We start from the raw sequence: 26,347 nt of genomic DNA on the forward strand, positions 1-26,347 counted from the left end.
AGCCACTCCTGCGCCTATAAATTTATAAATTTTTTGCTATTAACTAATATCATAACGACCAATTAAGGCAGTGAGCTGGCAGAATTGTTAGCATGCTGGGAAAAATTATTAGCAGCATTTCATCTGTCTTTACTTTCTGGATTCAAATTCCATCGAGGTCAACTTTCAAACAAGAACCAGTTGAGCACTATGGTTAATGTAATCGACTTGTCACCTCCTCTAAAATTGCCGGCCTTACACCAGAATTTGAAACTAATGTTATAATGACCAATATCTGAAATACAGTGAGTTACTATGTGTTAATGTGTGTGTGAATTATTTCTCTATATACAGAATCAGAAGTGGCATATAATTTGCATTAGTAATTGTTTTAACATTAATATGCGAAAGATAATGTCTTGCTATGTATGTATATATCCTATTATCTGAATGTATTTCTATACAAATATGATTTGTATTCGGACTAGATAAGAGACACAGGCACGGCTGTGAGGTTAAGAAAATTGTTTCCCAACCACATGGCAGTTTGGGAAGGTGCTTTCTACTATAGCCCCAGGCCTGCCTAAGTTTTGTGAGTGGATTTGGTAGATTGGTAGATGGAAATTGAAAGATGTCTATCTATCTATCTATCTATCTATCTATCTATCTATCTATCTATCGATCGATCTATCTATCTATCTATCTACCTATCTATCTACCTATTTATCTACCTATCTATCTACCTATCTATCTACCTATCTATCTACACATACACACACACACACACACATATGTATACTTATCAGCTCTATGCATGATGATGCCCCTGGGACTACAAACCTTGGATGACCCCAGCCCCATCAAGCAAGAACATGAAGCAAGCAAGAAGCAAATATAGACACACATACACACAACAGTATGTATATGTGTGTGTGTGTGTGTGTGTGTTTGTGTCACTTTGTCCTCATTTCGCATAATAGTCATAAGCACAGAAAAAAGGATATTAAAATAATGATGGTGATGATGATGATGAAAATGACGATGACAATTATGACAATGGCTACTATTATTACAACCACCAATATTTGAAAGTCATAATGTTGTTATGTACTTATTTGTAGGATGTTTTTCAATATGTTTGGCACAGAATGAAACAAAAAAAAGAATGAAATATATTTGTTCTCAACATGAGCATGGTTTACAAGTTCCTGGCAATTAACAGACAAATTTCATTTAGTTTAAACTGCATTGTTTTCAAGATTGGTTAGAATCAGCACTTATGTTTCCATTGCATATAAACCCAAATTATGGTAATATCTGTTTTTCATTCTTTTACTTGTTTTAGTCATTGTATTAGGTTGTCCGGAAAGTTTGTGCCGATTTTTAAAGGAAAGAAAAAGGTCAATAAATACTTGCCATTACATTTTTAATCAACCAAATATGAACCATTTTGTTGCACAATGCGTCTCCATCTTCCCTTTAACTTGAAAATACCCTCTTCCCAGAATTGAGGTGGTTTCATGGCAAATAAGTTGAAAGGTAAGCTACTATAAATCGGCACGAACTTTCCGGACAACCCAATACTATTGCAGCCATGCTGGAGTACTAACTTGACCCTAGTACTCATCTTGTTTGAAGTCATATTGTATCAGTGTTTTTTGCTGAACTGCTAAATCATGGGGATGTAAACAAATGTATACTGATTGTCAAGTGGTGGTGGTGGAGTCTGGGATGGGTAAGCACATACACAAATACACATACACACACATATATGAAGACATATACACATTCACAAAGCATTCGTTGGTCTGTGACCATAATAAAAGATACTTGCTCAAGGTATTGTGTAGTGGGAGTGAACCTGAAACATGGTTATGAAGTGAACTTCTTATGCCTGTGCTTTAAGTTTTATATATATTTAAAATTGTGGAGGCGCAATGGCCCAGTGGTTAGGGCAGTGGACTCGTGGTCAGAAGATCGTGGTTTTGATTTCCAGACCAGGTGCTGTGTGTGTTTATTGAGCAAAAACACCTAAAGCTCCACGAGGCTCTGGCTGGGGGTGGTGGCAACCCTTGTTGTACTCTTTCACCCCAACTTTCTCTCACTCTTTCTTCCTGTTTCTTGAGTAATGGTGCGATGGACTGGCGTCCCATCCAGCTGGGACACACACACACACACACATATGCCATACAAACCGGGAAATTGGGCCCATGAGCCTGGCTAGGCTTTAAAAGGGTGCATAATAATAAAAAATATATTTAAAAATACAGAGTACATATATTGTTTTACACAGGGGAAATGGAATATAAAAATCTTTCTCACATTTCCACTCAAACCAAGTAAGTTAACCTCCTTTAATTGCAGTTTGGTTACCACCAGATATTATACAAGAAAAGGCAGCCAAATCTCTTTCAAATCACACCCTACCATCTAAAAAAGTGAAAGGTATGTGAATGTAGTTTGCACTACTAACTATTATCATAACTATTTGAAAGCCATTGTGTTGCTATGTATTTATGCATGTGACTGTATTTCTATAGCCTTTTTGCTTTTTATGTAACTGAAATTGTTTTGTGCATAACTTCTAGCTTACCAATTATGTAACATGTTGAATAGAATTAGGTCATGAACCAGATAGTCAAATAACCGAAACATAAGTTTAAATGTTGCTTAGTAATCATCATCATCATTTAACGTCTGTTTTCCATGCTGGTATGGGTTGGACAATTTGATAGGAACTGGCAAGGCTGGAAGCCATACCAGGCTCTATTGTGTGTTTTGGCATGGTTTCTATAGCTGGATGCCCTTCCTAATACCAACCACTTTACAAAGTGTATTGGGTGCTTTTTACATGGCACCAGCAATGACAGGGTCACCAAGTACCTTGCAAGACAAAAAAGCGAAAAAAAAAAAAAAAATTGGCAAAGAGTCCTCAGAGTAGTATTAGTTACAATTTGTTTCCTCCATCTTGTCTTCTTTCTTTTAGCATTCATTGTTTTCATAATGTGTACATGTGAGTGTGTGTGTGTGTGTGTGTGTACACACATGAGCATGTGTGTGTATGTGTAACTTGCCTAATTATAATATTCACTTTACTATGATAAGGTGAGAAAACAATGGAGATGTTTTTCCCTCCTTACACAATTGATGCTAACACTAAGCAATTAATTATAATCCACTATAGTCTCACTATTGTATAACTCCCTATTGTATTACTTAAGCCCTACAAATAAACTTATTCTAACGTGACTTTGTATCTTTTGAGAGATTAAAGGTATAGAGGGACAGAGATAGGGGTCTTGCTGTTCATACATGGATACCCCAGTTGAAAAGAAAAGGAAAGTGAAGTAGAAAGTGAGATAAGATAAGGAGAGTAATAATGAGAGAGATGATCGTGAAGATGAGTCAGGACATGCCCACAGCGACATTAGGGGTGGTGAGAATAGGTGAAGTGAAACCGAAGTTTGGACTGGGTGAGTGGGCAAGCTAAAAGTGATTGTAGCAATCGATGGAGAGAAATATAAGAGAGGTTTCAGTAAATATGTGAGAACATTGAGGGTGATAGCAGATAAGTGAGGTGTTAATGATGGCGAACACCTGACCTGGAGAAGTTTAGAAAAATGGATAATGCTGATGATTATGATGATGAATCAAACAAATGTGTAAAAACAGAGGTAGCTAATTTTAATGTGGCTGGATATTTTGGTCGGGGAAGAAGATGAGATATGATAGTGATATAAGAGAAAAACAAGCAAAAACTCACTGGTCACTCCATGCACCATTCCATTCACTTTCACCCCATGGGTTACGAATCCTCACCATTGGTATTTTGCCTTTCTTTCTTGGAGTTTCAATTTCAACCTTTGGTTCAAGAAACACAGATTTAGTAATATGATGCGATAAAATATTTTCAATTAAAAAACATTGGAAATCTAATGGAAAATATAACTTAATTCAATGTAATTATTATTTACTTACAATAGTACAACAAACACACATATATATATATATAAATTTTTACAGTGAATAACTTTAATCATTAAGAGATTAAAGCAATGTTTAATATTTTCTTCTGGTTTTTGCTAAATTTAATCCACCTTCTTTTTATTTCTATATAAATTTAATAAAATTAAATTTTTAAAACTTTTATGTCTATATATATAAAAGAAAGATATTTTTTTCAAAATCCAAAAATTAATATAAAATTTATTCCATTTCTTGTTACTCGGCTTTCTTGTGCTCGACTTATTAAGTATATGGAGAAGGAGAAAACAAGCAAAAAATTTGAAATAATTTTTCAAAAGAAAAGCATATGTGCATGTGTATGTGAGATCACTGAGAAAGTTATACAATTTGAAATGTTAGAAGCAAATATTATTTTATATATATTTATATACATTTACATATACTACCCTCCCACCAAAAGTAAAAAAATACATGGAAAAGGAATAAAGAACCTGTATAGATGTGGAACATGCATAAAAGTTCTTAGAAATTGTAGGTTAGTAAAATAATTTTTGGAAGAATTAAATAGGAAAATATTTAAAAAGAAATCTAACGTTTTGGTAGAAATGTCTGAAAGATTTCAGTGAAAAAAAAAATAGTATTTAGACACAGCAAATATAGATATAAAATTACCATGAAAGAACAGCAACATAATAACATATATGTGTACATATTTATTTATACATTAAATGAATAGACATTACAAATATATTGTCAATACATGATCTTATGATAGACAGAAAACAATGAGGAAAAGAATATTAAATGCTGAAAAATGAAATAAGTAGACATTAGAAGAAGGAAAGAAAATGAAAGAAATAACTGGAGAAGAGCAGTGGAGATACTATCTTGAAGTAACGAAGGAAGTAGATTGCTTCACTATTTTCTTAGCACAAGACAAAATACAAGGTCTGAAGAAACCTGTTATGGTCCATTTTAGCAATAAATAGTCCATAGAGGAGTTAACCTCTCCACAACCCAAGTGGCAACATTATTTCCTTTCCTTTCTCCAATCACTTTTTCTCATTCACTCCCCTCCTTTATTTTTCTCTTTTATCTTCTGATGAAGGACTAGCCTCCAAAGTGTCAAGATTCTTTCCCTTCTTTTTAAGCATTGAATTAATGCATTTGTTACAACTTGTTTTCTCCATGTTGTCTTCTTTCTTTTAGCATTCATTGTTTTCATAATGTGTAGATGTGTGTGTGTGTGTATACACATGAGCATGTATGTGTATGTGTAACTTGCCTAATTATTTATCAGTTTACTATGATGAGATGAGAAAACAATGGAGATGTTTTTCCCACCTTACACACTTGACACTAACACTAAGCAATTAATTATAATCCACTATAGTCTCTCTATTGTATAACTCCTTATTGTATTACTCCCTATTGTATAACTTAAGGTACTTAAGCCCTACAAATAAACTCATTCTAATGTTACCCCTTGATGAGTAGTACATAGACTGAGCTAAGAAATTTCCCCACTAAACCAAGAGTTATTTTTAGTAGAACATCTAGCACACATAGCTTGCATATTTAGCTTAAAATATGGTGGTACACTTCACTACCTATCTAGATGAATAGATATCTAGACACAAGTTTAACAATATAGCTGGGGCAATTGCTTTGTAGTCACCATCATCATCAACATTTAACATCCGTTTTCCATGCTGGCATAGGTTGGCTGGCTTGACAGGAACTGGCAAGGCCAGGAGCCATCCTAGGTTCCACAGTGTGTTTTGGCTTGGTTTCTACAACTGAATGCCCTTCCTAATGCCAACCACTTTACAGAGTGTACTAGTATTATTGGTAACATGGTTGCCAAGAATGCAATGAATAGGAGGTTCAAGCTCTGACAGAAAATGTTTGCCTTTACTTAAAGTGCCAACAAGGGAACCTTTATGTGCTTTCTAGACCTTCAAGAAATAGCAACCAAATTTCCTCAAGTCATGCCTTATAGTCTTAAAATAAAAAAAGAAGACACACATTGGATAATATCAACTTAGATATAGAATTAGACAGGAGGGTCATGGCTGAAATTCCATTAATAATAGATCTGTTTAATCAGGGCTAATCCAGGATTAAACAAGTTAAACAATGGTAGAGGTAGCTGTATAATGGCACAATATCAACATATCAGAGGCATTCCAAAGAGTCATTATTGAGACCAGTATGTGCCATTGCCAGGTGTGAATCATTAATTCTAATGAGAACTGTAAAATAAAGTTAAGTGTGAAACATTTATAGTTGCCATTTCTGTTAATGATTTGAATTAAATGTGTAATTAATAGTAATTAATAATTAATAACAAGAAAGCTAATAACATTGAAGTAAATAGTCATTGCACTACTAAACATATATAAAGGAATCAGAAGTCTCTACATGGCTCAACCAGCTAGAAATAGCTGCTAAATCACCAGCAAAAGCCACCCTACTGTCTCCAAAATAGGATACATTGATTAATGTAGTCTGAAGTACACTGTGCCTGAAAAATATAAGGCCAATCATGGATGGAGTGCATTTGATCATGGATCTGCTGAACTAGAATTGACCTGGTGTGAAATATTGATCACACACACTATCATTTATATATTCATATTCCTTCAAAAGGAAGACCAAGGAAAATGTGAGCAGAGGTAGGAAAAGCTGATTTCAGGATGTTGAACCTCATGAAAGACATGACAGTGGAATACAATAAACAGCTAGACACTATGTTGGAAAGGACCCATCTAACTCATGCAAGCTTGGAAAAGAGGATGTAAATTCAGACTTTCTGTCTATTACAACACTGATGCTTTCACCAAGACATCATCTGACAACTGAGCAATTTGGTGAACACAGATTTTACTTCAATTGAAATGATTTTCTTCAAATCAAAATGGATTTATTGATCTTGTTAGTCAATTCTTCAGATGGTGGCATCTATTGCATCATATGCACCCCTACATCAATTTATAAGTTGGATTATCAAACATTGCTTTTATTTAAACAATGGAACTACCACCCAACTTAGAAAGTGTATTCTGAGAAACTCATACCAGTAATGTAATTCTTGGGCCAGAGCTAAAAGGACACTATGATGTAACAAGTTTGAGCCCTTTTGAATCAAAGGTATAGTCCTTCCAATGGGCTTCAGCACAATTTCCATCTACTCAATTTCAGTCACAAAAATTTGGTGCCATCCTGACAGTTGGTCAAGGTGCTACATAGTAGAATTGAACTTAGTACCTGGTGGCTGTGAAGTAAATGTCTAAACAACGTGACAATGTGTCCCTACAGGTGTAAGTGTGTATGTGTGTGTGTATGTGTGTGTGGATGTGTGTGTGTGTGTGAGAGCATGTTGATGTGCATGCATTCATTCATACATACATATACTGGGAGTACCAAAATTCACAAAGTATAAAAATGCAGTTGGTGCAACAGCTGAAGCCACTAGAGTAAGCTCACAGATTGCAATATGCAAGCAGGCTTGGTGACTTTTGGCCCAGCCTGCACTCTGTGCAGCATATACATTTATCAATTATTTAAACATAATAATTTATCCATTATTCAAACATAAACTGAAACATTACTATTTGTGAAAATAGTTGCAAATGTTGTATACTTCCTGAAATTCTTTCATTTTATTGTTTACACTTTATTAAATATGGTAGCTCGAAGAATATGCGAACAAATTATAGCATTGAAAATGGCTGGTATAAAGAATTAAGTGCTATGATGAAAGCAAAGAGTGGCCATTTTGAATTGTAAATATGTGTAAAATATTGTTAATAAACATAACAGTCACCCAGTAAAATTCCATTAATCAAAACCTAAAACTTTTAATTTTATGATAAAATGAACAATGGGTAAATATATATGCCACACCCACAAGATGTAATAAATACACACACACACATATATATATAAAATGTATGTATACACAATTTGCATATATATATATATATATATATATATATATATATACACACACATACACACACATACATACTCACTATTCCATTGCACTAAGGGTTGGAAGGCCAGAGGCATGTTTATGCTGCTGGAAATTATATATGCATCTAAAAAATGTAGCAAAAGCATGCAAATGCTACTTGTTTCAGCACTTGGAAGCCCCATGTGGGTATACATGTGCATATACATACATACACACACACACATGTATGTATGTATGTATGTATGTATATATATATATATACAAATATATATATATATATATATATATATATATATACAAAACACACACATATATACATGTGTATGTGTATACATATATATATATATATAAATATATATATATACATATATATATATATATATATATATATATATATATATATAAATATATATATATATATATACATACATATGTATATATGTGTCTGTGTATATGTGCATGTGTGTGTGTGTATATATATATATATATATATATATATATATATATATATATATATATTTGTATGTTTTTATGTAATACATTTTATGAACATTAACATAAAATCACTCATTTGTAAAAGAACGGTTTAATGACTTCGCTTAGAATGAAGAATGCTATTGGAACTTGACACGTCATCTCCATCTCTACCCCACACAACAACCTTCCCTGGTTCACACTTCTCGAGCTGGCAAAATGACAGACATTTCGTGCAATATCTTTCTAATATAAGCATAACCATCTTGATTTACTTGTGAATAAATTACTCAGCGAAATTACTTCGAAGCCCCACGTTATCATTATCAGTATCAATATTAATATGTAATGATATTAACCAAGTTCTAATACTGTCTTTCCATTATATGTATAATTACTTCCAGTTAGCTTTTTAATGCTCACTATGTTAAATATGTCAACCTCTAACTGACACTATCTTATTACTAACCACATATCTTAGTAAGATTGGTGTAAAGCTAGAGAGGGTGGAAAGGGTTAGTGTACAGTCAATGGAACTTGTGTTGTTTTGTCTTAGATTCTTGGGTGCAATACTTTCATATGCAGCCCGGTTTTGTGTTCAAGAGAGATAAGGCTGGCATAATATTCCATTTGCCTTCTCATGTTTGTCAAGCTGCACACACACTATCCATCTTTCTGTCCGTATATAATAAACAAATTTGCACACATAAACATACAGACACAAATACTATTGTGTATGTACACACACACACTTGTAAATAGTAAAGGATTACTCCAAAATGAATTTTCAGTCAAAGATTATTAATAGCTCAAACCTAGAATTTAATCAATGGCATTTGCATTTACCACATTCACATAGAGAAAACAAGATTTACAAACATTATAATTCACCCTATAAACATTTATAGATTTAAATTTTAACTTCCCTGGTACTCATGCATCATATATGATGCACAAACCCAATTTCTTTCACCCCTCAGAGTAACTTGGAACTTACAAATGCCAAGTTTTATATTACTCATAACGCATAAGACAAGGGCTAATGAAAAGTCTGTAACAAGCATAGACGTTTAATGACAAACTTATGAAAATGCTTTGGACAGGAAGAGGGTTAAAACCATTATTTTTTTGTTTTTCTTCATTATCTTTTGTTTCTATCGCTGTTTCTTTGCAAGCCTGGGTTGGATGATAAAGTCATTTCACTATAAGATCTTATTCCTAATAATAATAATTTAACTGTGGATTAGCAAAGGTGTCTAGCTTTATCAGGCAAGTTGAGTGATGAATCTGCGTCTAATTATTTCTTCATGTTTATACAAGAGAGTAAATATTGACTTAATAAATGCCATGAAATAATCTCTCCAAACTCGTAATGGATTAATTAAGACATGAAACTGTTGGACTTTAAAGAGTGAAAAAATATTAAAAAAAGAGCAAAAAAATAGAGAATGAAGGTCATGATGTTTGTGTTTTTCCCTAAAGTTATTAGTATTATGAGGGAATTGGTACACATTAAAGATTGAAACCAGGAGGGACAGGGGTCACAAATGTGATTTGCCACAAAAACTTACCCCAGTCCTATTGCTTTATTCATTATTTCCCCTTCTGACAGCCACTTGCTACACAGACACACAACCTCATACATGTATGCAAAATTTAAGCTTCATCTTTCTTCTATTGGGTTTTTGAAGCCCATATTTATTCCTCCTCCTCCTTATTATCATTCATTTATACACATCTCATCCTCATTTATGTACGTCTAGTTTGTCATTGGTTTTTGTAAAACTGTGAGTGTTTTCTGTGAGGAGAAAGTTGTCAGCCCAATATCTAACCTTTGTTTCTTGAGAGAGGATGTCATATCAACAAGATGATTGGTTTGAACTCATCACAAGACAATAATAAAACACTTGTGTATTTTATAGTTTTACCATTACCTAAAGTGTAAAGTAACAGCATAACCGTTACACTACCCTGTGGTGCATATTTACAGTAGATGGACAGAGCTCTTGACTGTTAAGTGCCTTGGCAATGGACATAACTATGAACAATGGTACTCTATAAATTTGTGGTCCAAAAATCTTTTATATCTTGCAGTACTGGCTTGATTGTATTCAAACCTGTACAAAGAACTTATTGCTTACAGTGGAGAATGGTACCTCGTGATTTTCTGCACATAATGTGAAGGATGGTAACACACAATTTCACTGAGAAGGAAGAAGGAAGTTGGATATGAAAAACAAGAAAATAACCATTTACAGTTTGGTAAATACAAGAACACATATAGGAAAAACAATGTTGTCTTAGTTCTTGAATAACACAGTGCTGCACAGCAATACTAGAAATTGGATAAAAATTGTGGGGGTGGAGACGAGAGGGGTGGGAAACAGCAGCAGTGAAATAGGGACAGATATTTTCATAGTTAGTCTGAAAAAGGGTTTGGTGGAAGTAATGGGGGAGACAGACATAAGTCAAGACAAACTTCACAGGATTTTCAAAAGACTTCGGCAAATTTACCTTTATCTCAAGCTATGAAGGAAGAAAATGAGATTAAAAATTGAAATTATCAAAAGAAGAATCAATAAGAATTTTTTTTATTAACAATCATAGTTAAAAATTACTTTTTAGAATTATTAAAATTACATACTATCATGAAATTATTAACATTAAGCATCAGAGTAATTAAAAAGGCTACCATTAACATCAATTACTATTAAGGTCACTATTAAGGTCACTAACAAAAATATTTTTTTAAAAAGACAGACAAAAAAAAAAACAACAGGGTTCTTAAAATTAATTCTAAGAAGACTAATTTCAAATTTGTGAATCCTTAATTATGAGTTTTAAGAGTTCTACTTATTTGATTATTAATTTTATCTGAGCTTCCATTAACCCTTAAGCATTCTGATTACTCTGTCAAATGTAATGCTTATTTATTCATATTGTTATGATTTAATTGTGAATTATCTTGTAGCTTCAAGATTTTGATGATGTGATCATTTACTTTTAGAATAACATTGTAGGGTAAATGTGAGAGGCCAGATCTTACTGGTTTGAACATAAAACAGGTAGGACATTTGGACTAGAAGTGGCTGGTTTAAATGCTAAAGGGTTAAACTGAGCTAAGCAAGTGCATCAAAAATAACAAATTTCACCTAAATAATATATCTAAATAGTTAATAGCATTCTAACCCTTGAGCGTTCGGATTATTCTGTCAAATGTAATGCTCATTTATTCACATTGTTTTGAATTGATCATGTAGCTTCGAGATTTCAATGATGTGCTTGCTTACATTTTAGAATGACATCATAGGATAAATGTAAGAAGCTGTATCTGTCCAGTTTGAACATAAAATAGATAGAATATTTGGGCCCGATGAGGTCAGTTTAAATGTTAAAGAGTTAACCCTTTAGCAACCACATTATTCTGTCAAATGTAATTCCTATATAGTCATACTGTTTTCAATTAATCATGCGTTATCTTGTAGCTTGAAGATTTTGATCATGTGATTTTTTATTTATAAAATGACATTGTACAGTAGATGTGAGAAGTAGGATCTGGCCGACTTGAAAATAAAACAGGTGGAATATTTGGGCCTGATATAGTCAGTTTAAATGCTAAAGGGTCAAACTAAGACAATTACATTATGGTAAAGAATCATTTTAATAATTGAAAAATGCACAAAAACTGTTACATCCTCTTTTTGCTTATTTCTCAATGATAAACAATCTTTGTTGAGTTGTCAAAAAGTTTCATCATACTTTGTCTTTGACACAACTTCTCTGAATTTATGACAGCAACCAGATTGCAGAACTGTCATGAAACTTTCTGATATCTCATAATAGACTGCATTGTTAATAAATACAAGAAAAGTGACCATAACTATAGGCACAGACATAGCTTTGTGGTTAAGAAGCTTGCTTTACAGCTGCTTGATTTTGAGTTCAATTCCATGGAGCAGCACCTTAGGCAACAAACTTCTACTATTGCCTTGGGTTGACCAATGCCTTGTGAGTAAATTTGGTAGACAGAAACTGCCATGGAAGCCCACTGTATGTATGTTGTGTCCTTACCACCACTTGGCAACTAGTGTTGGTTTGTTTACATCATTTCCATAAATTAGCAGTTTGGCAAAAGACACCAATACAAAAATACCAGACTTTAAAAAAAATTACTGTTTTTGTGTGTTTTTAGATTGGCTAAGATGACTCTTCCATGATGTAACTTGTGAATTTGATTGCTTTCAAAATAATATTAACAGTCCGTCTGTCTGTATATATATTGCAATTACTTAAAATCAGATACAAAATAACAATGTCTAGGAAAGACAGGAAAAGAGTTTGAGGAAAAGGGTCATGAGCTTATGAAGATTTTCAGGGTATTTTTAGACTGAAATTCTAAAACTCCCTTTGAATAGGACAGCAGTCTGTTGTAAGGTTAACCACAAGGAATCACTGGGACTCCTTGAGTAACTTGAAGTGAAGTGGCTTGCTCAAGAACACAGTGTGTTACCTGGTTCAGAAACTGAACTCAATACCTAATGATTATGAGCCCAACACCTTAACCACTGGATTACATACTTTCATTGAGAATAGAAAAAGAAAGGAAAAAAGGAAAACTATAAAAAAAGTGAAGAAAACAGAAAAAAGAAGTAATGATTAGTTATTTTCATTGAAAGAAAGTAACATTGAAGATTGAAATTGTTGTTTTGGGTTCAGTAGGAGAGAGAGAGAGAGAGAGAGAGAGAGAGAGAGAGATAGAGAGAGAGAGAGAGAGAGAGAGAGAGTAGAAGCATTTTGATATTTCTAACTGATAAGTTGAACATACATTTTGTAAATAATATCCGACATTAGTTTGAGACAAAAAGAAACAGACTGACAAGACTTGTTTTTTTCCCTTTCCTGTCTAAGATTGTTGTTTATAATATCTTGTAACATTGACATTAATTAAAACATTATATTAATTAAAATATTTGAAGTCATTTGATTATATATTTTATAGTTTTCATGCAGAAAAATATATTTTAATCTCTTATGTTTTAAGAACCAAAATAATACAAAAGCTGAAATAAATTTTTTTCAATATGATTATAACAATGTTTCACATATCATAAAAGCTGTGAATCTACATTAGCTTGAAGCAAACTCTTCAACATAGCTCTGTTTAGACAAGCAGACAAACACCACAGAAGACTGAGAGCAAAATTATTACCATTTTCTTTAACATTCCTAGAGCAATTTTACCATGCTACAGTGAATTCTATAGTATTACAGACTGGGACACAAGCAATGAGTTTTACAGTTGGATGCCAGTCAAGTACAACATCAATCTGGAGCAAGGCAGATTGAGTTAAAGAGAATAAAGTGTTTCATCTCAAATTAAAACATTATCATTATGTACAGGATAGAGGGATTGTACTTCTAGTATAAGAAACTACATCCTCAAGATAGATTTAATTTGATCATAGATTAATTTTTTCCAGCATGGAGTTTAACCCATTCACGACTATATGTGTATATATGTATGTATGCATATATGTATGTATATATGTATCCTAAAACTACCTTTGAATAGGACAGCAATCTGTTATAAGGTTAACCACAAGGAGTCACTGGGACTCCTTGAGTAACTTGAAGTGAAGTGGCTTGCTCAAGAACACAGTGTGCTACCTGGTTCAGAAATTGAACTCAATACCTAATGATTATGAGCCCAACACCTTAACTACATACCTTCATTGAGAATAGAAAAAGAAAGAAAAAAGGAAAACTACATAAAAAATGAAGAAAACAGAGAAAAAAGAAGTAATGATTAGTTATTTTCATTATTTTTGATGTTGTGCAACATCTTTGCAAGCAATTACTTTCTGGACTTGAGGTTTCTCAAGGAAGATAAGATCCAGGCACTTGATACATATTGTACTGATGCACACCAAGTGAATACTACTTGTGTTATCATTTATGCTATAATGAGATTTTGATTCAGATTTTCATCTAAATATGAAAGAGAAGTCTGAGACGAGATGGTATTAGAAGAGTTAATCCAACACTAAAACTTTTTATGAAAATTAAGTTGTTAAGATTAATTTTATGAAAATCAATTTATCAATATTTGCATTGAGAGAATGTATGTCATGTGCATGTGCATGTGTGTGTGGTATGTGTGTGTGGTGTGTGGTATGTATGTGTGTGTGTGTGTGTGTGGTATGTGTGTGGTATGTGTGTGTGTGTGGTGTGTGTATGTGTAGGTGGTGTGTTTGGTGTGTCTGTGGTATATGTGTGGTGTGTCTGTGGTATATGTGGTGTGTGTGTGGTGTGTATGTGGTGTATGGTGTGTCTGCATGTGTACATTTGTGTGGTGAGTGTATTTGCACGTGTGTGTGTGTGTGTGTGTGTGTGTGTGTGTGTGTGTGGTGTGGTGCATGTCTGGAGTGTGTATGTTTGTGTGTATGTGTGTACTTGTGCATTTGTGTGTGTTTGTATGTGTGTGTAGTGTGTATGTGTGTGCATATGAGTATGAGTGAGATATCTCTAAAGGCTTCCAGATTTTCATATACCTTGTTTGTTTCACACAAGAGGAATATCTTAAATACAAACTCACTGAACTATAATTATATAATTTAAGAGAAAGACAATAAATTCTTTCTAATTCCTTAAACAGACATGCTGATACCTAAAAAAAAAAAAGGGATCCAACTGTAAAGTTAAATTACGTAGTCAGTCATAGTACGACAAAGACAGTTCTGCCATTTCTTGTTGATCAACCTGTACAAATGATTTGTTTTAGAGTGAACAAATGTATGTGCTGTACATTAAATCACATCCTTCATCAAATCAACGTTGTTTGAACAGATGTATGGTGAAGTGTATCACACATCAGGCATTGACGTGATTGCAGAGCCATGTGAGATGAAGTGTCTTGCTCAAGGGCATAACACAACCACCTGGTCTAGGAACTGAAACCATAATTTTGCAAGCGTGAGTGCAGCAGCTGAATCACTTGGTCATGCACCTTCACATATAGTTGATAGTGTGTGTGTATAGTAATTGTTTTAGTTGATGGCATAAAAGATGCAAGGAGATATTAGATGCATCTCACTTTCAGCAGAGCACATTCAGGAAAAATAGCTTTTGACAAATTAATGATAATGGGAGGTCCAACTTCATATATAAGACCCAGGGTAATTATTTGATACATTTTTTTTTTTTTTTTTTGAAAAGAAGCTCAACTTATATGCTTAGTATTAGATGTAAATAATAAACAGGAAATAATATATGTACATTGTGTGAAGGCACATGATTTTGTGGCTAAGGTATTCAGCTTATGATTGTCTGGTTATGTGCTTGATTCCTACAGGTTCAGTGTGTCCTTGAAGAAGACACTTTGTTTCATGTTGTTCCACTCCACTCAGATGACAAAAATGAGTTGTATTTGTCATTCAAAGGGTCAGCTTTGTCACAGTCAGCGTCATGCTGAATCTTCCTGAGGACTACATTAACCCTTTTGATACCAACCCGACTGAAACCACCTCTGGTTCTGTAGTACAAATGTCTTGATTTCAAAATTCTGGTTAAAATCTTCCATCAAACTTTAGTCACAATTTATGTTCCTAACACTAGCTTAATGATAAAATTATTTTACTAAGTTCTTTGTTATATTTAAAATTAACTGAAAGAAACACAGAGCATCTCAACAGAAATATGGTAACAAAAGGGTTAAAGGTTCATGTGTCTGTGAAGTGCTTAGTTACTTGCACATTAATTTCACAAGCAGGCTGTTCCATTGATTGGATCAACTGGAACACTCATCGTTGTAACTGACAGTGCCAATTATATGTACATAATAAATATGAATAAACATAATAACCAGTTTTAATAATTATTGACAAAGAAGAAACAATTTTCAACAATGCTCGTAAACAGAAATCAATAATTACTCAATATATATATATACATATATAAACAAGTATTGAAAGTAAAAAAAAAAAATGAAGATGCCACTAATACTCAGAACAATAATAAAACAATTTAAAAAAAAAAAAAGAGGGTGTGAACCTTTCCAAAATAAGAGATTTGAATAAGATCATCATGTATGTTTAGGAAATTGAAATAAAAAATTAAATAAAATTAAAATAAAACAGGAATATATCTGAACTATTTTAATAATTTGAACTCAAAAAAGTCTTCAAAAAATATTTTATTTTCTGTTGAATGAGGACTAACAACATCAAAAATTCTTCATTTTTGTGGGCTATTGTTTTTTTTTTTTCATTTTTGATAAAAAAAAAAAACATTTGGGTATAATTGGAGGGATATTTGGTTGCTATTTCTAGCTTGATTTGTAAGGGTTTGATGATTTAGTATAGCTAGCAGAGGAGTTCTGTCACTAAATGGTAGAATTAATGTTGGTAATGTTATTAGGGATACCAAAGAGTTTAAGATTGCAGTATTGTTATCATTCACCGGCTCCAATCAGTTCATGTTGAGTTGAACTATAATCTGAGTAAGTCTCCTGGATATAACTATCTCAAGTCCCAGGACTCATAAGACCAGTTACCCAGTTTCCAAGGTGTGTAAGGGACCAAGATCACAGCACTTCACCAGTTCATAGCAGGGTTACTCATTTACAGCTGAGTAGATGGGAACAACATGAAGTGTTTTGCTCAAGAACATGACACACCACCTGGTCTGGGAAATGAAACCATGATCTTGCAATCACGAGTGCAACACCAAAAATACCAGGCCATGTGCCTTCATTGAATTATACTCTAACATGTTAATTTTGTTTTTTGTGATTTGAGTGGGGCCTAGCTACTATTTCTCATGGGGCAAATAACCTCACAGAAGCTCCATCATTGGCACATAGAGTTACCAATTACAACCTACAGTATGTGACTGCAAATTGCAACCCTTTTGCTACCATATTTCTGTTTAAATACTCTTCCTTTCAGTGGAGGCGCAATGGCCCAGTGGTTAGGGAAGCAGACTTGTGGTCATAGGATCGCGGTTTCAATTCCCAGACCGGGCATTGTGAGTGTTTATTGAGCGAAAACACCTAAAGCTCCGTGAGGCTCCGGCAGGGGATGGTGGTGAACCCTGCTGTACTCTTTCACCACAACTTTCTCTCACTCTTCCTTCCTGTTTCTGTTGTACCTGTAACTCAAAAGGCCAGCCTTGTCACACTGTGTCACGCTGAATATCCCCAAGAACTACGTTAAGGGTACACGTGTCTGTGGAGTGCTCAGCCACTTGCACGTTAATTTCATGAGCAGGCTGTTCTATTGATCGGATCAACTGGAACCCTTGACGTCGTAAGCGACGGAGTGCCAACAACTCTCCCTTTCAATTAATTTTGAAAATAATGAAGCATTTAATAAAATAACTGTCATCATTAAGCTGGTGTTTGGAACATAAATTAGGATAAATTATTTTGATGAAAAATTTTAATTTAGATGACTTTAAAGCAGAAAGTTGGTATCATAGGCTCCAAGGTGGTCTTAGGTGGGTTGGTATCAAAAAGGGTTATGGGTTAAATCAGTCCTTTTACATTAATTATGATACTGATTAATCCTAGGCCAATCCTCATCAAGTAAACCCAGGATTAAAGGGGTTCCAACAAGAACCAACATGACTGTTTTCAAAGACATTCCGATTCTAGAATTATGTTACCTCGTGTGGCCTTCTTTTTTAAAGATGGTACAGTGTAAATTAAAATAGATTTGGTTACTATTGGGCTCTTTTATTGACCAGACAAGATTGCAATTTCATATAGTAGAGACAGAAAATCTAGATGTGGATATACATACATATGGAATAGTGAATGTGAACTGAACTACAAGGGATCATTGAGTGTAGCATTGAGTGCAGAATGAGGAGTGCAGGTGTCAGGTTATGGAAACTACCAGCTGATATGTCATAGAGAAATGACTATGTTGGTATAGTTGGTATAGGAATATAAGGAGGGGCAAAGATTACAGGGTAAAAAAGTGAACTGAGTATAGGTAGGCAACAGGAGATCTAGTGGGGATTTCAACTGTAGAAGGTCAGGTTATCTAAATGGGATGTTTCATAGAGAAATTCAATATCCTGGGCTTGTCTTCTGATCAGTGATGCTGTTGCTGGTAGTTCTTACTGTTGTCATCAACAATGATGATGATGATACTAAGTGTGCTTTACATATAAATAACAACTGTAGTGAAATTAATAGTTTTGTCAAGTTATTTGATATCTCATGAAATACACGAAATGTAAAGAGATGCTTCAAATACTGTATAATGTCACGTGATCAGACAGGAATGATATCAACTGGAAATTAAAACAATTAGTCTTCATTCAACAACATATAATAATAATGTTCCATTTGAGACTTGGTTCCATAAGTATATTTTGGGGCTGACACAACCCAAATGACATTATTTCTGCTTGTGAAATACCCATCATGCAAGAAACAAAAGAAATTCCCAGAAACTTAAAGAATATACAGAAAATGGATTTTGCTTTTACCTGTAAGAAATTGCTTAAAATTTAATTATTTTGTCTCCAAGATGGAGAAAGAATATTTAGTGCATTTAAGTGCAGCTAACTACAAAGAAGCTATTGCAAATTACTACAGAAACTACCAGCGATATGTTGGAAATGTTGTGCACATAGAAAGCATTGATTGTAGCAAAGCTCAGTTTCCATTGGCTCAATGGCATCTTTGATGAAGATGTTTTCTTTTGGCTAGTGCTAAAGATGTAGCTTAAAGCATCAATTGGGTACAGATAAATATTTCAAAATAACCAACATAGACAATAAACATGTGATTTTTTTCCCCTGCTTTTTTTACTTTTTAATCTTACACCAAAACCATAAACACAATGACAATAATAACAATATTCTACAAAAAAAAATATATATATACTTATGAAGGTGAGTGAGTGAAAGTGTATTTGTGAATAAATATTGCTATGTTGCAGGTGGAAAGCAGATAGTGAGCATTTTAAATGCTGAATACAAAAACAAAATTTGGCTTACATAGCTAGGAATCTCAGCCTTTGAGAATAAGTAGCAGAGATAAAAATAGACAGAGAATTACTGATTGAAACTGAGAATTATTATACAAGCATAAGAAGTAAAACCCAATACACAAGCCTCAGGATAACATCAGGATAACAAATAATACATATCAAAACATAACAATACAATCACTTGGTTATATCAATGCAGTAATTATTATTAATATAATGTCCAATAACAGTAAATCGTAAATTAATTTATACAACATATGGAATTGATAACTTTCTGTTTCAAGAATTTTCCCCCAGAATTTCAAACACAATTACATATTAGTTGAGATTAGTTATTTATAACTAATCGACCATTAACTTCACCTTTAGAAATGAAAAATCGCTTATCTTCATATCTACACAATGTTTTGATCGGTTTGATCTCTGTTCAAGACCTATTGTACATCTAACTATTAACACATTTTTCATTTCTAAACATGTAATTAATGGTCTGAACAAACTATAATAGCCTTGTTTGTTATTTGTTTTTATCATACTACTACTAATATATTACAATTACAGATTAATACTTGAAATATTTATTAAATCTAGGTTAATGTATGCGTACATTTATTTTATATACATATTATTTACATATGCTTATGAGTGATGGGGTATATTGTATTTTATTATTATAAGCATATTATTAATTTATTCTACATGTGAGACATTCCTTTCATTATCTGTTAACTGGTACCACAACAATTTTAGCCCTTCCAACATTATATATATATATTTATGGTATATTCTTTCTTGTCCAACTATACCGCTTCTTGTTGACTCCAATTTCTTCAATTATATATTATTGACTGCTATTTCCAGTAAGTATTGGTGCATTGTTGTACCACTATTCTCTCTCTCTCTCTCTCTCTCTCTCTCTCTCTCTCTCTCTCTCTATATATATATATATATATATATATATATATATATATATATATATATATATATATATATATATCATCGTTCATCGTTTAACGTCCGCTTTCCATGCTAGCATGGGTTGGACGATTTGACTGAGGACTGGTGACACCGGATGGCAACACCAGGCTCCAATCTAATTTGGCAGAGTTTCTACAGCTGGATGCCCTTCCTAACGCCAACCACTCAGAGAGTGTAGTATATATATATATATATATATATATACATATATATATATATATATATATATATATATATATATATGTACACATATGTATATACATACATAGACCTTATATAGATATAGCAGCACACAGCAAACTAACTTTACAATAAATGCCACATGTATATGGGTTCTCACCACTATATAAACTCTGTTATACAATCTTCCCCAGTTAGATTTAGCTCCAATCCTCATCAAACTCAACTTTTATTTTTAAAAGCTTGCTTCGACCTTTTGCAAGCTATTCAAACCTTTCTGTTCCAAAGGTACTATCTAACATCATCAAACTATTCACTCTACAAGGATCTATGACAATTCATGGAAACACATGACAGTGTGTTCCAATCCCAAAAAGGGGAAACTTCACCAACCCTACCAACTTTTGACTGGTTACTCTCTCACTTTCACTTCTAATAGGTCAGAAGTTATAGAAACTGTTTTAAAGAAACAGTTACTTTCTCACCAGAAGTCTTTCTCTTCATTAACCACCAGTGCTGTTTCCACAGAGCCAGATCAGCTAATGACTCTTTTATAACATGCACTAATGATCTGTTTGACAACAGGAATATTATTCTTGGCATGAAAGTCTTTGAGCCTATTTGTCCTTTCTGAGAAAATTGTTTGCTTATGGGCTCTGTCCATCTCATCTCTTGGATTAGTAGCAACCTGCAGAATACATTGCTGGGACTCTCTCCAGCCCATATACTAATAACTCTAATTCAAAGTTCTTCTATCTGTATATTGATGATAAAGTTGCTCTTATAACCACATGTACAGACACTGAATCTAATAGTACCACACTTGGCTTCTAACTTAGCCATCTGTGTACAGACATGACCAACATGAAATCTGAATATTTCAGACCAGAGATATATTGTTTGTAAAAGAGAGACTTTGAAATCATGAGAATATGACAACATAAACTCTTCCTTCAAAAGTCTGAGGACATGATATTACATGTCTCAAAGAAGAAATAATTTGAAACCATAGTTCTACAATAGATAACTAAAACCTACGAAGGTACTTCAATATTAGATATCTGATGATGTCCCATGGGGACTTCACAATACATAACAATATTAAAACTGTTTCATAATGACTACAAATTTCTCTTTAGGCCCAGCAAATATTTCAGTTCTGATTAGTAGCAGATCCTCTACTAAGCTCAATTAAAATGGATATCTGTTAGTTTCAATGATGAGTATTTAGTTGTTATGCCAACTGAACCATCTGCTCATTGAATTAGTAAGTGACTTGGCTGAGTATTCAACAGGCATGTGTCTCTTTAGGTACCCTTAATGTAATTCTCAGACAGAATCAGTATGATACTGTGTGGCAATGAACGACTTTTAAATTACAGATACAGTCTATCTGGCAGGCTTCAGCATAGGTTTTTGTCAACCCAGTATCACTCACAAGGCTTGGGTTGACCCCATGCTAGGGTAAAAGACACTTATTCAAAACACTGTGCAATGGAGTCAAACTTGGGAGTTTGTCATTGCATAGCCAACTTCTTAACCATCCAGCTATTCAGGTTAAGTTAGATTCACATGCAAGTAATACTTACATATATATTGGATGATGCTGTGTTTACATTTGCAAACATCCACAAATTCTATCCAAAGAAAATCATTGGATTGATCAGCAAAGATTCATTAATCAATAATGTCAACCACTAAGTAGGGCCTCTATCAGTCGATGTATGTGCAGGCTTAGGCAGGGTATTTTTTAGGAAGACTGGCAATTGCCTATACATGCAAGTCTGCCCTCTCCACATATTTGCACACTAATACTAATGATACCACACAATTATTTAGTCTTCTGTGAACAAGCATAATCTATATGAAACCTGTATATGATGTTTATCTAAGAGAAAAGCAGTCAACTTAAGCTAATACAGCAGGCCACTAGAGCTGTCACTGACACTGTCATCACAAAGGAGTGGAACAGATAATGCAAGGCATCTCTTCTGTTCTTCTAAAAGTTCCATCAATCCACAGCTGTTGAGTCAAATTTTTTTATTGACCCAGAAAGAATGACAGGAAAAGTTGACTTCAGCTGTATTTGAACTCAGAGCACAGAGAAATGGACCAAATACTGCAAAAGCGTTCTATCCATCACTCTAATACATCAACACACTGTCTGCATCAATCATAAGCTCATAGAATGTGCTATTTCTTTTATATGCCTCTTATATCATTATTCCTCCTCCTCCTCATTGTTTAACATCCGCTTTCCATGCTAGCATGGGTTGGACGATTTGACTGAGAACTGGCGAACCAGATGGCTACACCAGGCTCCAATCTGATTTTGCAGAGTTTCTACAGCTGGATGCCCTTCCTAATGCCAACCACTCCCGAGAGTGTAGTAGGTGCTTTTACGTGCCACCGGCATGAAGGCCAGTCAGGCGGTACTGGCAATGGCCCATGGTCCTTATTCCTCTGCTCTACATACCATCTCTACCCACACCTATCAGATATATCTGTGTCTCCTCCTGCCACCTCTACTATGTCTCACCACCCAAATTCTTCTTTTCCCAAAATGCATTATTCCAGAATTCAACCCGTATTTTTGTTTTCTAACGAAAACAACTACAGAAGTTCGAACTGAGCATCCATCAGCTGCATCAGTCTCCCCACCTTGGGTTTCATAGGAGTTTCTCCTTTTGTCTAATTAAAAACAACAACAACAACAACAAAAAACCCAAAACCAAGCTTCTAAAAGCAAATTCTGTAAATAACTTTACCAAAAACAAGCTGGTTAGGCATAGCAAATGTTACTCTTTTTTTCTACAGAATTCTACAGATTAATTTATCATATCTTCATAGTGTTATACAAATCTATTTTTTAAAACATTTCCATGAACGACATTACAGTAATTAGTGTTAATATAAGTTGCAGTAGTTGTAGTGGTAGCATCGTTATTGTTGTGATTAAAACATTCAACTACCTTATTACTGTTATTATTAAAGCAAGCAATAAATTGGACATAAACTAAAATATTAGATGGTATTCCCAGAATTTGCTGATTATAATCAGTAACAATGAAAATACAAGATGGCTGTGTGTGTGTATATATGTATACATTATATATATGTATACATATTATATATATATGTATACATTATATATATATATATATATATATATATATATATATATATATATATATATATATATATATATATATACATATATATATATATATAATTTCCATGTGTGTGTGTGTATAAACATATATTTGTTTAATCAGGAGGAATTCTGAAATAATAACCAGTTTAGTTATTGCATAAATAAAGAAATAAATAGAATAAATACAAACATAAAAGAATAACCTAAATATTTTAACTATTAAAAATAATAATAATAATAGTAACAAAAATAACAATAATACTACTACTAACAATAACACCAACAATTAAAATAATAGCAAAATTATAATAATAATAATAATAATAATAATAATAATAATAATAATAATAAATGGAAATACTTACAAATTTGCAACATGTGATACTGTATGCATGGCCACAAATAAGTCCGTTTGATAGTTTGGCTTCTAATTGGTTTGGATCAGCCTGGAAAAAGAAAAACAAATATCATAGAAAATTGAAAACAAAATCCCCGACTGACTCTATACCCTTTTGTTGTTGTTGTTGGCACTCCGTCGCTAGCGACATCGAGGGTTCCAGTCGATCCGATCAACGGAACAGCCTGCTCGTGAAATTAACGTGCAAGTGGCTGAGCACTCCACAGACACGTGTACCCTTAACGTAGTTCTCGGGGATATCCAGCGTGACACAGTGTGACAAGGCCGACTCTTTGAATTACAGGCACAACAGAAACAGGAAGTAAGAGTGAGAGAAAGTGGTGGTGAAAGAGTACAGCAGGGTTCGCCACCATCCCCTGCCGGAGCCTCGTGGAGCTTTAGGTGTTTTCGCTCAATAAACACTCACAACGCCCGGTCTGAGAATCGAAACCGCGATCCTATGACAGCGAGTCTGCTGCCCTAACCACTGGGCCATTGCGTCTCCATTATACTCTTTTATTATACAGTCATAGGATGTTTAGGTCCGCTTACTGACCTGGGGTTAAACATCAGCAAGAACAATACCCATTCACCATAGTTTGATCAACAACATGCCCTCCACCCCACCATCTCACTGCACAGTTTATATCACAACTAGGCCAAACACTTGAACGGAATAATGGATAATTATTAAAAATTGATATTGTTTAATTACTGAAGTAGGTGCAGGCATGGCTGTGTAGTAACAAGTTTGTTTCTCAACCACATGATTTCGGGTTCTGTCCTACTGTGTGGCATCTTGGGCAAGTGTCTTCTACTATAACCCCAGGCCAAGCAATGAGTGAATTTGGTTGATGGAAACTGAAAGAAACCTATCATGTATGTGTGTGTGTGTGTGTATGTCTGTTCCCCTATTATTTGTCAACAGGTATTGGTTTGTTTACATTGCCATAACTTAGTGGTTTGGGTAAAGGGACTGGTAGAATAAGTACCAAACTTTAAAATGTACTGGGATTGATTCGTTTGACTAAATTTTTGAAGGTAGTGCTCCAGCATTGCCACAGTCAAAAGACTGGAACAAGTAAAAGATAAATTCTTTGTTAAATCTGAGACACAAAAATAATCCTTTCTACTATAGGCACAAGGCCAGAAATTTGGTGGGAGTGGTGGGGCAGTCAATCAGATTGACTCCAGTGCGCAACTAGTATTTAATTTATCGACCCCGAAAGGATGAAAGGCAAAGTTGACCTCGGCAGAATTTGATGAGACACAAAAATAATGCGAAGATTAGTACCATCAAAAAGAAAAAAAAAAGAAAGAAAAAATTGAAAAAACAAACAAACAAATAAATAAAAAACAGTGGGATTTGGTCTAAAAAAATGGTAGAATAGCAGAATATAGCAGGCTATGAGTCGCATTGCAGATCATTTTGGCATAATACCAAATAAGTATCCGGAAAGAGAATAATGTAAATATGAAATACCAAAAGAAAAAAAAAACATGAAGCGTAAACAGATTAATTTTCATTTCTAGTGTAGCTATGATATAAAGATAACTAGAATGTCACCTGGGAATTACTTTAGAGAAGATATTAAGATAGGGAAAATACTTGAGTGAAAGGAAGAATAACGAGGGGAAGAAGAAGAAGAAGAAGGCGTGTAGGAGTGAACAGCTCCTACATAATTAATTCTGTTTCTATGGCAATGGTAATGAAGCTTGCAATTTTTATTACCCCTTGTTTCCATAGCAAAAACAAAAAAAAAAAATATTGCTATTTTTATATATAAGAGGAAGTAAAAAAAAAAACAACAAAAAAATTCTCTCAATATTTATGCGTTTGTTTTTGTGTGTGTGATTAACCCTTTAGCATTCAGATTACTCTGTCAAATGTAAGGTTTGTTTCTTCACATTGTTTTGAATTAAGCATGCATTATTTCATACCTTCAAGGTTTTGCTGATGTGGTTATTTATTTTTAGAATGACATTGTAGGATAGGTGTGAGAGGCTAGATCTGGCCAGTTTGAGCATAAAACAAGTAGAATATTTTTGTTCGATATGGCCAGTTTAAATGCTAAAGGGTTAAACTTTAATTTCAAATGCAACTTTATCAGTTCTTGCCATTCTGTTCATTTGTTATACTTTCATATATAGCATATGTGTGTGTGTGTGTGTGTGTGTGTGTGTGTGTGTGTGTGTGTAAAATAAAATTAATGTTTCCTTCTTGAGCCATGCTAGGT

The 26,347-nt window shown here is 33.8% G+C and overlaps 1 protein-coding gene across 9 annotated transcripts in view; it reads right to left on the minus strand.

Annotated features, from left to right (window-relative positions):
• LOC106879700 (calpain-9) overlaps positions 1-26,347 on the minus strand; it is a 154,712-nt gene that overhangs the window by 58,325 nt on the left and 70,040 nt on the right. For 5 of the 9 annotated variants that reach the window (XM_089360311.1, XM_089360308.1, XM_089360307.1 and 2 more), the window contains exons 5-6: positions 24,079-24,159; positions 3,743-3,840 (exon numbers count right to left, since the gene is read on the minus strand). In XM_089360311.1, the coding sequence (XP_089216437.1) occupies positions 3,743-3,840; positions 24,079-24,159 (179 nt within the window). Of the gene's footprint in view, positions 1-3,742; positions 3,841-19,408; positions 19,427-24,078; positions 24,160-26,347 lie in introns of all 9 variants that reach the window. The other 4 variants (XM_089360309.1, XM_089360306.1, XM_089360303.1 and 1 more) reach the window with 1 other exon arrangement.

This window comes from Octopus bimaculoides, chromosome 11 (assembly GCF_046866305.1).
Source record: "Octopus bimaculoides isolate indiv1 chromosome 11, ASM4686630v1, whole genome shotgun sequence".
Classification (NCBI taxonomy): domain Eukaryota; kingdom Metazoa; phylum Mollusca; class Cephalopoda; order Octopoda; family Octopodidae; genus Octopus; species Octopus bimaculoides.